Consider the following 15863-nt stretch of genomic DNA (forward strand, 5'->3'; position numbering starts at 1 on the left):
TTTATACAAGCTAGTTAGAGAAAGCAACAAGATTCATGCAGCGCAAATCTGTATGTTTTCATATAGTAGCATATAAGCTGTGCTAAGCATCAGTTATGCTTTTGCATGCAAAGTTACACTCTCCACTAACACCGCGTCTACACCGGACGCGATACTATAGAACTCATTATAATCAGTGAGGCTGTCTACACTGGATGCGGCGCGACACGACAAATCCCCGACAGTTAACTGCTGCCGCGTTCTATTTATGACGGATTGACAGAAATTTCGAATGATTTTTAATGGTCGCTTTGTCGCGTCCTGTGTATAGACAGACTTTAGCTGTTGCGGCGCGGCGTGACACGACATCTGTCACGTCCGGTGTACACACGGTGTAAGTGAATCATTTCATATGGTTTGGGAGGAAAAGCACAACCATTCTGTCTGGAGGCTGATGCAGCAGAGAAATTATGGGCAGATTTGCATGTTTGTTGCACTGAGTCAACATGACAATTCTTCTGGACTGGCTGGAGTGTAAAAATACAGTGTTTCCCCTGCCATTACATTGTTTTTAAGTAATAATCATACAATATTTCTTCAGTGTTTTAATTGTAATATTAAATCTTAATTTAATTTTAATTTTCCCCCCAATTTTTTTTCATTAATTAAAAGATAAATTAAATGAATGTTTTATGCCTTAAAAATGTAAATACACAACACAGAATGTTTGAGGAAACAAATCTTAAGGCTATTGTAAGAAAAAATGAAACATGTTTTTATACTTTCAAATAATTAGACATGTTAAAACACAGAATTTGGTAACAATAAAACATAAGTTTGGAAAAAAAATAAAACATTTAATTGGACCCTAAACATGTCATTTTTTGTTAAACTTTTATTAAATTGATGTTAAATTGTTTAAGTTTCTTGATTTTAATTCATTTGACTTTTTGATTAATAAAATTTAATTTAATCGGGGGAAAAAAGCCCGCCAAACCTGTAGGGTAAACACTGAAATACATATGCAGACAGGGCCTAAAATCTCCCTTTAATGCAGCAGCTTGTTTTTCTTAACCACAGCAGATGATTCTCAGTTTGTATTTGTTTTATTTTTCCTTCGATCACAGATAAATTTAAATTTTTAAATTGCAAATAATTTAAAAACACAAGGCTTGGACCATAATATCAAAGAAAGTTGCCAGGTAACGTTCTCCTCTCTCTTGATATCATTAGTCACTCAAGATGAAGATGCGGCAGTCACAAGCCAGAACCAAACAGCACAAAGTGAAGGTAAAGCTCATCATTACAATCTTACAACCACAAGTCTTAATTCGCCAATTAATTAGTTAGTTAACTAACATGTAGTAGCAACAGCATTCTGGCAGAGAAATGTTTGCAACAAACAGTGTGTTTCTGTAACTCCCTAATGTCGCTTTTTGTTTTTTAATGAAGATCATTTGGGCAGCACCCAGGTGATGCTGTACCTGTGGCAAGTGGTTCAGACACTGAGACACAGAAAAGTCCTTTAAGAAACTAATTAGAAATATATTAATATATGTTGAGGGTGTTTCTTAGTTTCTTTCAGTCTTACATTGTGTTATTGAAGGGCATTTCTGCATGCAAATCTTAATTAAAATCTCTGCCATTTCAGTATTTTTACAAAACAGTGCTAAACTTTTATTTGTTTTTTGCTCTTCAGATTACCCAAAAAAAAAAATAATAATAATAACACATGTTTGGACTGACATGAGGGGGAGTAAATGATGACAGAATTTACATTTTGGGGTGAACCCTACCTGTAATGCAGCAGCTTGCTTTTCTTAACCACAGCAGATGATTGTCAGTTTGTTTGTTTGTTTTATTTCTGCTTTGATCAGAGATAAAGGCCTGCAAACCTAAAGAGTTGCTAGCAGATTGCATATATATATATATATATATATAGTTTTGCTCAAAAATTTGCATACCCTGGCAGAAATTGTGAAATATTGGCATTGATTTTGAATATATGAGTGATAAAGCCAGAAAACTGTCTTTTATTTAAAGCTCTTATTTAAAGCTGCAAATTTACAACATTTATATAATAAGAGGGTACAGCATGAATCCATTTTCCAAACCGTGTTTTTGGCTTGTCCTGAATCACTACGGTACACCTATAATAAGTGTTTATATTTGGACTATTTAGACTGGTTCGGGTAGGTACCGCTGCGGAGTAGCCCGGTACCTGCATGATTCGTCATAGACATAAACAGAGAGAAGTAGCTCTGGCTACAATATTCTTCTGCAACACGCAGTTCTGTTTATTAACCTCTAGAGTGCCAAAAGTTATGGACTGCAGCTTTAAGGATAGTGATCATATGAAGCCATTTACTATCACACAGTTTTGTGTCTTCTTTTTAAATCATAATGATAACAAAAAACACCCAAATGGCCCTGATCAAAAGTTTACACACCCTTGAATGTTTTGCCTGTTACACACACACACACATTTAAATGGCAATTCAAAGTTCATTTCTCACACCTGTGACTTTTTAAATTGCTATTAGTGTTAGCTCTCAAGTCGGTGCACTGAACAGTCTAGAAACTGAGCCATGGGGAGCAGAAAAGAACTATTAAAAGACATGTGTAACAAGGTAGTGGACCTTTATAAAGAAGTAAAGGATATAAAAAGGTATCCCGAGCCTTAATAATGCCTGTCAGTACCTACTGTTCAGTCACTTATTAAGAAGTGGAAAATTCATGGATCTGTTGATACCAAGCCAATGTCAGGTAGACCAAGAAAGATTTGTTCGGGATACAAAGAAAAACCCACATGTAACCTCAACAGAAATGGAAGATGCTCTGGAAAAAGACGATGCAGTTGTTTCAAGGAGCACAATATGACGGTACTTGAACAAAAATGAGCTGCATGGTCGAGTTGCCAGAAAGAAGCCTTTACTATGCCAATGCCACAAAAAAGCCAGGTTACAGTATGCCCGACAACACCTTGACACGCCTCACAGCAGTGTTAATTTTGGCAGGCATTTTTGATTTAGTCTTAGTCTAAGTCTTGAGACGAAAATGCTTAATAGTCTTAGTCACATTTTAGTCATTTGAGTATTTCATAGTTTTAGTCTAGTTTTAGTCGATTTAAAAGTCATTGTATTTTTGTCAACTTTTAGTCTTTACTTTTAGTCAAAGTGCAGTTAACAACATTTATTTTGGTAGCTATTTTATATGTAGTATTCAAACAAAAATAGGCATCAATTCTTCTCTCTTTAGACCAAATGAATTAAGCTTGTGAGAAATTTGAATCAAGGATTGAATTTGGAAAAACTGGAATACATTTTCATTTTTTGGTAGAGATACAAATTAAACTCATTTTTCAGATACAGTAGCTTTACTTAAGTATACATTTATTTAACATCTTTTGTTGGTTAACATTTATGACACGGATAATTAGGAATGCTGTCCCTTTAAGACGGAAGGCATGCATGTAATACTGACACACATTCAGTTTTCATCCACCTGTTTACGCTCACTTAAGCCATAACTGACTGTATTTATGTGAGATACTCTGACTCTACACGATAGACACAGGACTGCTGTGTGTGTATTTGAGCGCTGAGTACTGAGAGCTGATCGCGCGCTGTACTGAAGAAGTGGAGCGTGCGCGCGAGAGAGAGCGCTTCTATCAGCGCGACTCCGCCTATCCCGCCGTCACTAACTTTAAATTAATCGACAACGAATTGTGACTCCCGGGAAAAACGGGACGTCTGGTCACCCTGTCCCTAACCCTTCGGGTGCTGAGGCTATTGTTTCAGATCGTTAGTTTGCGTTTTGATAGCCTATCCGTCCACTGCGGCTGCCATACTGAGACTAGATACGCCCCTCATCTGATTGTAATCCAATGACAGAGACACACATTTTGGATTTAGGATGTATTTTGAATGTCCGGTAGTCCTCAAATAACATTTTAGTCCCGTCTCATCTTGTTAATGAAGACGCGGCATTAATTTCGTCATAGTTTTTATCATCAGACATTAATTTTAGCTCGTCAACGTCTCGTCTTAGTCACAGAAAAAAGGTTCGTTGACGAATATTTTTCGTCTTCGTCGACGAAATTAACACTGCCTGACAGCTTCTGGCACACTGTGATTTGGAGTGACGAAACCAAAATAGAGCTTTATGGTCACAACCATAAGCGCTATATTTGGAGAGGAGTCAACAAGGCCTATAGTGAAAAGAATACCATCCCCACTGTGAAGTATGGTCAGGCGTGGATTAACGCACAGGCTTGCCAAGGCTGCAGCCTAGGGGCCCCCGGATTGGCCAGACTATTTATTATTATTAGTATTATTATTTTAAATTAACTTCAGCGTTAACAAAAGACCCTCATTGGCCCATTCAACATTAAAGGAGGATTCGTTGCATAGCGTCTGATAAAATTAATGTCTTGAATTGTCAGCACCGACGAGAGTTTGCTAAATCGAAACTGAAAGTCGATTTTAATACCTCGCGTTTTGAGAGCGACTTTGCTGCAAGCAAATAGGCTACATAACGCATATTTAGGCTTTTATTAGTATGTAGTCTATAATTGGTTGTGTAGTTGTCTATAACTCTGTATTACGCTTGGAAAAATTGGTCTCTATTTGCATATTGAAAGAGTAGACTACTTTGATTATGGCTGCACTTGTTTGCACTTAATAAGACTAAGAAATAACAGTATGAAAGACATCGGTTTCGGCCTCATCGCCGGCTGCAGTCATGCCCTCGTTTCATATATAAAACACCTGTGATTCACAAGTACATGCTAAGGAGCTCGCATTCACGTAAAGTAGCCTTGTTGACAAGTTTGCGTGAGTAAGGGCAAAACGCACAAGATATAGTACTTTCAGTGCTCTGTAGTTGGCAATATCACATCCTTTGTAGCAGAAATAAACTGCTGCAGAAAAGCTAGGTGCCATGTAAAATGTAATGTGTAACTGCAACACTCGTTACAAATGTGATGGAGTAAAGAGTACAGATACTCACTGAAAAATGTAGTGAAGTAAAGAGTAAATGTTGCTAATATCTTTGATACTCAGTAAAACTACAAAGTATCTGAAAAGATACTTAAGTACAGTAATTGGTTACATTTACTCCAATACTTTACACCTCTGTAAAAGACTGCATGCTGTCATTGATGCTAAAGGGGGCAATACACAGTATTAAGATCTAAGGGTATGCAGACTTTTGAACAGGGGTCATTTCACTTTTTTCTTTGTTGCCATGTTTTGTTTTCTGACTTGTAGTTAAATATGAATCCCATAAGAAATATAATAAATGTTTTGCCTGATCACTCATGTTTTCTTTAAAAAAATAGAACATATATTACCAATTGTCCAAGGGTATGCAAACTTTTGAGCACCACTGTATATGTGTGTGTGTATATATATATATATATATATATATATATATATATATATATATATAATATACACACACACACACAAATATATATCAAAACATAACAAAAAATCTGGATAGATGGATAGATATACTGATGCTCAGTTTGTTTTTGTCTTAATTTCAGACAAGACCTGCCGACCCGAACAGTTCAGCTGTGGAGACGAACGCCAAACATGTGTGCCTATGAGATGGAGGTGTGATGGTGATAGTGACTGTCTGAATGGTGCAGATGAGAGAGGCTGTAGTGAGTGACATTTCTTGAAATCTTATATTTTCTGTCGCCACAGAAACAGTATGAAAAATCAGATGCACATAAAATCTGGATCTCTATATATCGACTGTTCACTTATCTTACAGGGTTTCTGGGCGTCTTAAATTTTTTTAATTTTTTTTTTAAGTTTTAATTCAACTTTCCACAAATTAAGGCCTAAAAAATTCTTAAATCAGAGCAGAGTCAAAATTCATAAAGTCATGGCATGAAATGTTGCATTTCTGAGGATATAATTTTTTTGATGTTTTGTTTTCCAATACAAATATCTAAATGTCCTTACTCAAAGTACATTTACTTGAGATGCAAATTGAACATTGTCTTGTTTTCTGAAAAATTTAACAAAATGAATTGAGTTTATACTTAACATATTAAGAAATATGTCAATGGGGTAAGAAAACTTGTTTTCCCTTTGAATTAAGTTGAGTATTCTGAGCTTATTGGCAGATATTTGCTCTTGTTATAATCTCATAATTTCTCAATTCTCAATTTTATTTTCAAGCTTTGAAGCATTGCTAATATAAGATATTTACATTTAGAAACCATATTCATGTATTGTTTCTTTTTTTTATTTATTAAAATGTTGTTACTTGGTCTAAAAAGTCTTACATTTACCTGCAGAGTCCCTATCTTAGGATGCACAATTTTAAAGGACTTCTGATAATGTGCTGCAGGACCAGTTTACAGCAAGCACTGATCCAGACTATTTAACTGTTGAGCAAGCAATCTCATTGGCTGTAGAATCTGCAGAGGACAACCAGTTTGCCATTAGTGAATGATTTGATCCCTAGCAGATTACATCAGCCTATGCCACAAAGAGTTTCATGACTGAGCTAGATACACACACACACACACACACATACATATAAAAACATAACAAAAATCTGGAAAGATATATATATATATATATATATATATACAGTGGGGCAAAAAAGTATTTAGTCAGCCACCAATTGTGCAAGTTCTCCCACTTAAAAAGATGAGAGAGGCCTGTAATTTTCATCATAGGTATACCTCAACTATGAGAGACAAAATGAGAAGAAAAAAAAAATCCAGAAAATCACATTGTAGAATTTTTAAAGAATTTATTTGCAAATTATGGTGGAAAATAAGTATTTGGTCAATAACAAAATTTCATCTCAATACTTTGTTATATACCCTTTGTTGGCAATGACAGAGGTCAAACGTTTTCTGTAAGTCTTCACAAGGTTTTCACACACTGTTGCTGGTATTTTGGCCCATTCCTCCATGCAGATCTCCTCTAGAGCAGTAATGTTTTGGGGCTGTCGCTGGGCAACACGGACTTTCAACTTCCTCCAAAGATTTTCGATGGGGTTGAGATCTGGAGACTGGCTAGGCCACTCCAGGACCTTGAAATGCTTCTTACGAAGCCACTCCTTCGTTGCCCGGGCGGTGTGTTTGGGATCATTGTCATGCTGAAAGACCCAGCCACGTTTCATCTTCAATGCCCTTGCTGATGGAAGGAGGTTTTCACTCAAAATCTCACGATACATGGCCCCATTCATTCTTTCGTTTACACGGATCAGTCGTCCTGGTCCCTTTGCAGAAAAACAGCCCCAAAGCATGATGTTTCCACCCCCATGCTTCACAGTAGGTATGGTGTTCTTTGGATGCAACTCAGCATTCTTTCTCCTCCAAACACGACAAGTTTCATCTGACCATATGACATTCTCCCAATCCTCTTCTGGATCATCCAAATGCTCTCTAGCAAACTTCAGACGGGCCGGACATGTACTGGCTTAAGCAGGGGGACACGTCTGGCACTGCAGGATTTGAGTCCCTGGCGGCACAGTGTGTTATTGATGGTAGCCTTTGTTACTTTGGTTCCAGCTCTCTGCAGGTCATTCACTAGGTCCCCCCGTGTGGTTCTGGGATTTTTGCTCACAGTTCTTGTGATCATTTTGACCCCACGGGTGAGATCTTCGTGGAGCCCCAGATCGAGGAGATTATCAGTGGTCTTGTATGTCTTCCATTTTCTAATAATTGCTCCCACAGTTGATTTCTTCACACCAAGCTGCTTACCTATTGCAGATTCAGTCTTCCCAGCCTGGTGCAGGTCTACAATTTTGTTTCTGATGTCCTTTGACAGCTCTTTGGTCTTGGCCATGGTGGAGTTTGGAGTTGGACTGTTTGAGGTTGTGGACAGGTGTCTTTTATACTGATAACGAGTTCAAACAGATGCCATTAATACAGGTAACGAGTGGAGGACAGAGGAGCCTCTTAAAGAAGAAGTTACAGGTCTGTGAGAGCCAGAAATCTTGCTTTTTTGTAGGTGACCAAATACTTATTTTACAGAGGAATTTACCAATTAATTCTTTAAAAATCCTACAATGTGATTTTCTGGATTTTTTTCTCATTTTGTCTCTCATAGTTGAGGTATACCTATGATGAAAATTACAGGCCTCTCTCATCATCTTAAGTGGGAGAACTTGCACAATTGGTGGCTGACTAAATACTTTTTTGCCCCACTGTATATATATACAGTGGGGGGGGGGGATTATTTGATCCCCTGCTGACAAAGAAATGATCAGTCTATAATTTTAATGGTAGGTTTATTTTAACAGTGAGAGACAGAATAACAAAATAATCCAGAAAAACGCATTTCAAAAAAGTTATAAATTGATTTGCATTTTAATGAGTCAAATAAGTATTTGATCCCTTCGCAAAACATGATTTAGTACTTGGTGGCAAAACCCTTGTTGGCAATCACAGAGGTCAGACGTTTCTTGTAGTTGGCCACCAGGTTTGCACACATCTCAGGAGGGATTTTGTCCCACTCCTCTTTGCAGATCCTCTCCAAGTCATTAAGGTTTCGAGGCTGACGTTTGGCAACTCGAACCTTCAGCTCTCTCCACAGATTTTCTATGGGATTAAGGTCTGTAGACTGGCTAGGCCACTCCAGGACCTTAATGTGCTTCTTCTTGAGCCACTCCTTTGTTGCCTTGGCCGTGTGTTTTGGGTCATTGTCATGCTGGAATACCCATCCATGACCCATTTTCAATGCCCTGGCTGGCTTCAATGCCCTGATGGTACATGGCCCCGTCCATCGTCCCTTTGATGTGGTGCAGTTGTCCTGTCCCCTTAGCAGAAAAACACCCCCAAAGCATAATGTTTCCACCTCCATGTTTGACGGTGGGGAAAGTTATTTTGTGTTTCTTCCATTTGCAAATAATCGCACCAACTCTTGTCACCTTCTCACCAAGCTGCTTGACGATGGTCTTGTAGCCCATTCCAGCCTTGTGTAGGTCTACAATCTTGTCCCTGACATCTTTGGACAGCTCTTTGGTCTTGGCCATGGTGGAGAGTTTGGAAACTGATTGATTGGAAACTGATTGATTGATTGCTTCTGTGGACAGATGTCTTTTATACAGGCAACAAACTGAGATTAGGAGCACTCCCTTTAAGACATGTATAACCTTATACCTGTTACCTGTATAAAAGACACCTGGGGGCCAGAAATCTTTCTGATTGATAAGGGATCAAATACTTATTTCACTCATTAAAATGCAAATCAATTTATAACTTTTTTTGAAATGCGTTTTTGTTGTTGTTGTTGTTGTTGTTGTTATTTTGTCTCTCACTGTTAAAATAAACCTACCATTAAAATTATAGACTGATCATTTCTTTGTCAGTGGGCAAACGTAAAAAAAAAAAATATATATATACTGATTCACAGTTTGTTTTTGTCTTAATTTCAGACAAGACCTGCCAACCTGAACAGTTCAGATGTGGGGACAAACACCAATCGTGTGTGCCTATGAGTTGGAAGTGTGATGGTGAAAGTGACTGTCTGAATGGTGCAGATGAGGAGGGCTGTAGTGAGTGACAATTCTTCAAATCTCATATTTTCTTACAGTATGAAAAATCCGATGCACATATCTCTCTATCGTCCGTTCACTTATCTTAAAATGGGTTTAAAAAGTCTTAATTCACCTTTCCACAAATTAAAGCCTAAAAACTTCTTAAATTGGAGCAGAGTCAAAATTCATAAAGTCATGGCATGAAATGTTGCATGCATTGCAAAAAATTAAAATAAAAATACTGAGTTTTTGTTGTTGTCGTATTGTTTTCCAATACAAATATCTAAATGTCCTTAATCAAAGTACATTTACTTGAGATGCAAATTGAGCACAGTCTTGTTGTCTGAAACATTTTGACAGAATGAATTAAGTTTATGCTTAGAACAAGAACAAATATCTGTCAATGGGATAAGAAAACGCTCTGGTTCGCACTCCTGAGATAATGGGAGCAAGTGTTGTGTTAACACGCTATGGGGAAACTCTTACTCTGAATTTTGAAGCCTGATTTGTTAACTTTCGTGTAGCTGAACAAACAAATGGTATTTCAGGCAGAACTTCTGAATCTGAACTTTGTAAAGGTCCGTGGTGCCAGAGAACAGTTTGTGGTGAGGGGCTATCTGGATATGAAAGCAAGCATCATTCAGCCGTGCTCTTCAACTCTAGGCCGAACTCTTCAAAGGCCTTGCTGTCCACACTGGGCCAAAAGGAAAAAGGAATTCCTTTTGGAATCCTCCACGGAGCACGATCAATCCTCTGCATAAGAAGCTGTTAATGACATTGAGTCATCAGCAGCATCCTCCTCAGATCCACAAAAGAGACCAAACCGCTCGCTGCAGACGAGGAATGCTGATCCTCATGGGAGAAGAGAACTGGGGAATCATCTCGCTGCAGTGCGAGTGAAGCACACGGGACCTGTGCCAGCGTGAGATCACTCAAGCCTGACTGCTCAGCCCCTTGACTCCGCTGTTTGTTCCTCCAAGGTTCCTGGGAGGGGAGAAATGGGAGAGCACGAAGGGGCAGGGCCACCTACTTGAAAGAAGGCGATTCATGAGTGAAGCGAGGCGAGACTGATGCTCTCACAGTGAGAGCAGTCCATCACCATAAGCGCTGCCTCAGCGAGGGCACGGCCCAGGCAGCTACAACGAAAGTTAACAAATCAGGCTTCAGTATTCAGAGTAAACAAGAGTTTCCCCACAGCGTGTTCACGCAACGTGAGAGACCGTTTCGAAAGGGAACTTGATTTCCCTTTGAATTAAGTTGAGCTTTCTGAGCTTATTAGCAGATATTTGGTCTTGTTTAAATCATAAACTCATAAATTCTCGATTTCCCATAAAACAATACTTGTTTTATGTCATTTTGCTTCTCAGGTAAATGTATCTTGATTTAATAATCTTAAAACATTTGCACTGGGAAAAAAAAGACAAAAATACTGATGAACAACATCACTTTTTTGCAGTGGGAAGAGAAGGTACAGTAAAAGTTATTTTTTTAAGTTACTTTTAAAAAAGTTACCTGCCCCCCAATTCAGAAAACAGTGTTCACATTATCCAAATGAACCGCACTCTGAAGTCAAACAAACCCTGGTGGGCACCAAAAGTGCTAGTGTGAAAGCCCCCTTAGTGAATGATGCCCCTTAGAGCAGATTGCATCAGCTCGCGCCATCCAGAGTTTCATGACTGAACTAAATACACACACACACACACACACACACACACAGATAGATAGATAGATAGATAGATAGATAGATAGATAGATAGATAGATAGATAGATAGATAGATAGATAGATAGATAGATAGATAGATAGATAGATAGATAGATAGATATGATAGACATTTGTTGACACTGACAGACATCAGTTTGTTTTTTGTCTTCATTTCAGGCAAGCCCTGCAAACCCGAGTTCAGCTGTGGAGACGAACGCAAAACATGTGTGCCTATGAGATGGAGGTGTGATGGTGATAGGGACTGTCCGAATGGTGCGGATGAAGAAGGCTGTGGTGAGTGACATCTCTTTACCTACTGTAAATCACCTTCACCAGATATGTGTAGGATACTATAGTGGCGGCACTGATGAAAATGATGAAATGAGATTTGAGAGGATGAGTGATGCTTCTCAAGTGACAATATAAATATTTTAACTAACTAAAATTTAAAATGATACACCGTTTATTCCACTAAGACAGTATAACAAAAATGGCCATTAAAATGTTTATTTATTTATGCATAATTTTTTAACTGATATTATAAAAGGATCTCAGAGAAAAATAAATACATTTCTTATTTGATGATGCACTTCAAAAATTCTGTATGACTTTATATCTCAGAATTGGACTTTCATATCTCACAATTGCCAATATGTCTTGACAATTTTATCACTCACAAATGTAGTGTGTGTGAGTATAAATATACAGATCAATAGATAGATAGATAGTTCAAATTGCATTGCCGGAAAATACAGTGAAGAACTTTTAAACAACATGGCCGATAGTTTTTGCTGAAAACATTTGTATATTGGAGGTACAATGCAGTGCTGCCAAATTAATTTTAATTAATACATTTAGGAAATTACTAATTTATTAATAATTAGTAATTAGTTATTACAATGCAAATAATTTAAAAACACAAGGCTTGGACCATAATATCAGAGAAAATGTGCAGGTAACATTCTCCTCTCTATCATTAGTCACTCAAGGTGAAGATGCGGCAAGCCAGAACAGCATAAAGTACAGCAAAAGGTAAAGCTCTTCATTACAATCTTACAACCACAAGTCTTCACTCACCAAGTTAGTTAACTAACATGTAGTAGCAACAGCATTCTGGCAGAGATTTTTTTTTTCTGAAATGTATTTCTGTAATTCCCTAATGTTGCTATTTTTTTTTTTTTTTTTTTTTTTTTAATGAAGATGATTTGGGCAGCATGCAGATATGACACCTGTGGCAAGTGGTTCAGAGACTGAGACATGGAAAGACCCTCCAAGCAACATTACTATGAAGCATATACTGGACAAACAGTATATGAAGTATTGACATTGGAAATGATAAAACTAAAATTAGAAATACAAAAACTTAAATTAGAGAAAACTAAACTGAAGGTGGAGCTATACAATCTTGGATATGGAGTGTAGATCTCATTGTCCAAGAATGAATTCATCAGTTACTATGTATAGTATGTTACTGTAAGGCATATCTGCATAGAGTAATGCTAATCTGAATTAAAATCTCAGCCATTACAGTTTTGCCCTGAAATACAGGTTCTTCTGCTTGATTGATTGATTGATTGATTGATTGATTGATTGATTGATTGATTGATTGATTGATTGATTGATTGATTGATTGATTGATTGATTGATTGTTTGTTTGTTTGTTTGTTTGTTTGTTTGATTGATTGATTCCATTCAAAATGGCTAAATATATTTTAAGTGTACTCTCAAAGAAAGTAAAAAGTCACTTAAAGTAATCAAGAGTTAAATATATATATATATATATATATATATATATATATACGAGTAATGATAAATGAGTACAATTTTAGGCCATCATAGTTTCAAATATAGTCACAGTATATGGCACGCTATACACAAAGCAGAACCATATGCATATGGATATTAATTGTACTAGATAGATACACACATCTTTCTAATCTAAGAAGGTCAGACAAGGTTAGAATCTCACTCACATTAAAACGTTAAAGTCACAATGCAAGGCTGCTGAGGGTGATTGCTGAAGCATTGCTAAGATGTTGCTCTCTGGAAAGGGAGAAATAGAGTTTGGTTTTTTGTGTTTATTGTGCAAGGTTTCTTTTTGAACACAAGGTGGTGCTGTTAGTGTTAGTCAAAACTAAACCTAAACTGAACTACTGGGAACATGTATGTTTATATAGTCCTCTGACAATGTTTCAGTGTCTGGTGAAACATAGACGAGGCTCAGAAACATATTTTTAAGCGGGTGAAATTTCAGCGATCCCTTTCCTGATTGAATGTACCACAGATGTTTCCTTTGGCTGCTACCTTAGAAATTCACTTTTATCACTTTAATATTGTATCAGTAACTGATATTTCTCCAAATTCTTTTAAGAAGTAATATCATAACATATACTGCAAGCTCCATCTCCTGTGCCTATCAACACTACGGACACCTCTTAATTACATAATCTTTTTTGCTGTGACATGCCTTAATCTCTCCTGACATAACGAACTCTCATTGTTAAGTCATATAATAACATGATTGTCCCCGTTTTATTATGATGTCAGATACATTGTGAACAATTATAAAACGCTACTGTTCACTATGAAGACATTGAATTCAAATCTGAAATACAACTCTTGAAAAATTCCAGTTAAGACAAGAACAAATAAAAATGTCCAAAATATGCTTTGAAGCGGAGCGAAGACCAACATTCACGGAATGAAAAAATATGAAAAAACCACAGTAACTCTACCCAAAACTGGCTGAACTCCAAAAATAAGTAGCCAGACCGGAAGATCCAAAATGGAAACAGTTGAGAGGCCTGCGGAAACCCTGATGGAGTTACAGAAGCTTACTTAAAAAAAATAAAAAAATCGATATATCTATCATTCGTTCTGTTGTTCTTTCTATTTTATGTTCTGTATATCTGTCTGTCTGTCTATCTATCTATCTATATCTATCAATCAATTATCTGTCGTTATTCAGGAAAACTATTGCTTACACTATAGCTGGATTTGCCTGTGGCCGTTTTGGTGAATCAGACAACAAAAGGCGTATTATGTGTTTAGTTACGCACTGTAATTGATTTAACAATATCTGTATTTTAATCTTTGACATTATAAAGTGCTTTGTGTTAAAAAATGTGAACGGTACTTAGTCAAATACATGAATTTGTGTTATAACAAAAAGGAGGTCACAAAGGAGAATACATTTTATTTGTACTGTACATGGGACTGATCGAGGTCTAAGTTGATGTTTGCACATACTAACTAAATAGCCTGACTTGCTCAACGGCCATCTGTTACTCGTAACGCAAGGTCTGGTGATAATTGAAGGTGTGGCAAATGAGCTTATCAGTACAACATTTCCCCCTGAACACCTATGACACAAAAACATGTCCAGGTCACATTTCATCCTGAAATATTTTGCATGAAGAAAACAAAACCTTTATATGTTGAGAAATGTGTAAGAAATGTGCATGTTTGCCTTGAAAATCTTAACGGTCCATAAAAATGCCTCTTTTTCTATATGCAAAAGGTAACTTTTTATTGATTTACTTTTGATTTTGAGATTATAACGTGTTCATGGTAGGTTTTGAGACATTCACCCAGAGATCAGACAACATTTTGGGGGTTTTTGCATTGGCCCACTGTGCTGAAAATCTTCTAGACCATGTTTGGTGGTCTTCTTTATTCAGTATGACACACTCTTACTAGGACACTAGGATCATGAGAACATAGAGACCTTATTGTTAACCTCCCACCCCCTTTGACGGGATGTCATAATCAGCAGTCAGGGGGAGTTTGCTTATAAAATATGTTTGTTCAGTTATCAAAGACTTGCTGTCAGACCTGCTCGTTTTGAGTTTGTTCCAAGAGAGCCTATGTGACTTCTGTAAAAATGTTTTGTCAGGTAACTGAAGTGTGTTATGTAGTGTTAACTGTTTTTGCGTAAGTTAAACATTTGAATTCATATTATTAAAACAACCTGACTACATTACATAGCCGCCAAATCAATTTTTGAGGGATACGTTTTTTTTGTTTTGTTTTTATTTAGTTATATACTCAGTTATTTTAATTTCTTTATATTTAATGTAAACAGGCAAAACAGAGAATAACGCTCTCAACTTTGTTAAGAAAGGCAATGCTGTTGCTTTAAACAAACTAAGGTAAATTTTCAGGATGTGTACAGTCACAGAAGCGTAAAGGACACATTAAACTCTCAAACAAGCCTGAAAACACAACTTAGGTACTCCTACTTTCTATTTCCAGGGTTTAATTGCTGATACAAGATATTGTTTCTGAAGCTGAGTTGTTTTCCGCTCGTTTTTCTTGCTTTGACATTTTTTTGTTTAGCATTTGGAACCTACTGGCAACACAAAATATCTGAGAATCCCACTTATACACCCAACTAAGTACAAATGACCTGTTTCGTTTAAAAACTCGTAGAACTTCTTTAGAATTTCTGTTTCTTTGCTGTTGATGCTGTTGAGGTGAATAGTGACAAATCCGGTTTGTTTTTGTTTTTTCAGGTGAAAAGATAACAGATAAGAGCATTCACCTCACCTACCCTCCACACAAACAGTAGCCTTTTTTTATTTGCATACATGGTTTCCCTTTAGTAGGTATTTATTACACACCACAAAAGTTCACATTTTTACAGAGATTTCAAGAAATGTACCT

The 15863-nt window shown here is 36.9% G+C and overlaps 1 protein-coding gene across 3 annotated transcripts in view; it reads left to right on the forward strand.

Moving 5' to 3' along the window:
- LOC131536061 (low-density lipoprotein receptor 2-like) overlaps positions 1-12741 on the forward strand; it is a 33012-nt gene extending 20271 nt beyond the window's left edge. For all 3 annotated transcript variants that reach the window (XM_058768705.1, XM_058768703.1, XM_058768704.1), the window contains 6 exons: positions 1213-1269; positions 5531-5650; positions 9394-9513; positions 11376-11492; positions 12179-12230; positions 12399-12741. In XM_058768705.1, coding sequence (XP_058624688.1) covers positions 1213-1269; positions 5531-5650; positions 9394-9513; positions 11376-11492; positions 12179-12230; positions 12399-12402 — 470 coding nt within the window. In that variant the 3' untranslated portion in view covers positions 12403-12741. The remainder of the gene's footprint in view (positions 1-1212; positions 1270-5530; positions 5651-9393; positions 9514-11375; positions 11493-12178; positions 12231-12398) is intronic.
- The last annotated feature ends 3122 nt before the right edge of the window (positions 12742-15863 follow it).

The sequence above is a fragment of the Onychostoma macrolepis genome, chromosome 03 (assembly GCF_012432095.1).
Source record: "Onychostoma macrolepis isolate SWU-2019 chromosome 03, ASM1243209v1, whole genome shotgun sequence".
Lineage (NCBI taxonomy): Eukaryota > Metazoa > Chordata > Actinopteri > Cypriniformes > Cyprinidae > Onychostoma > Onychostoma macrolepis.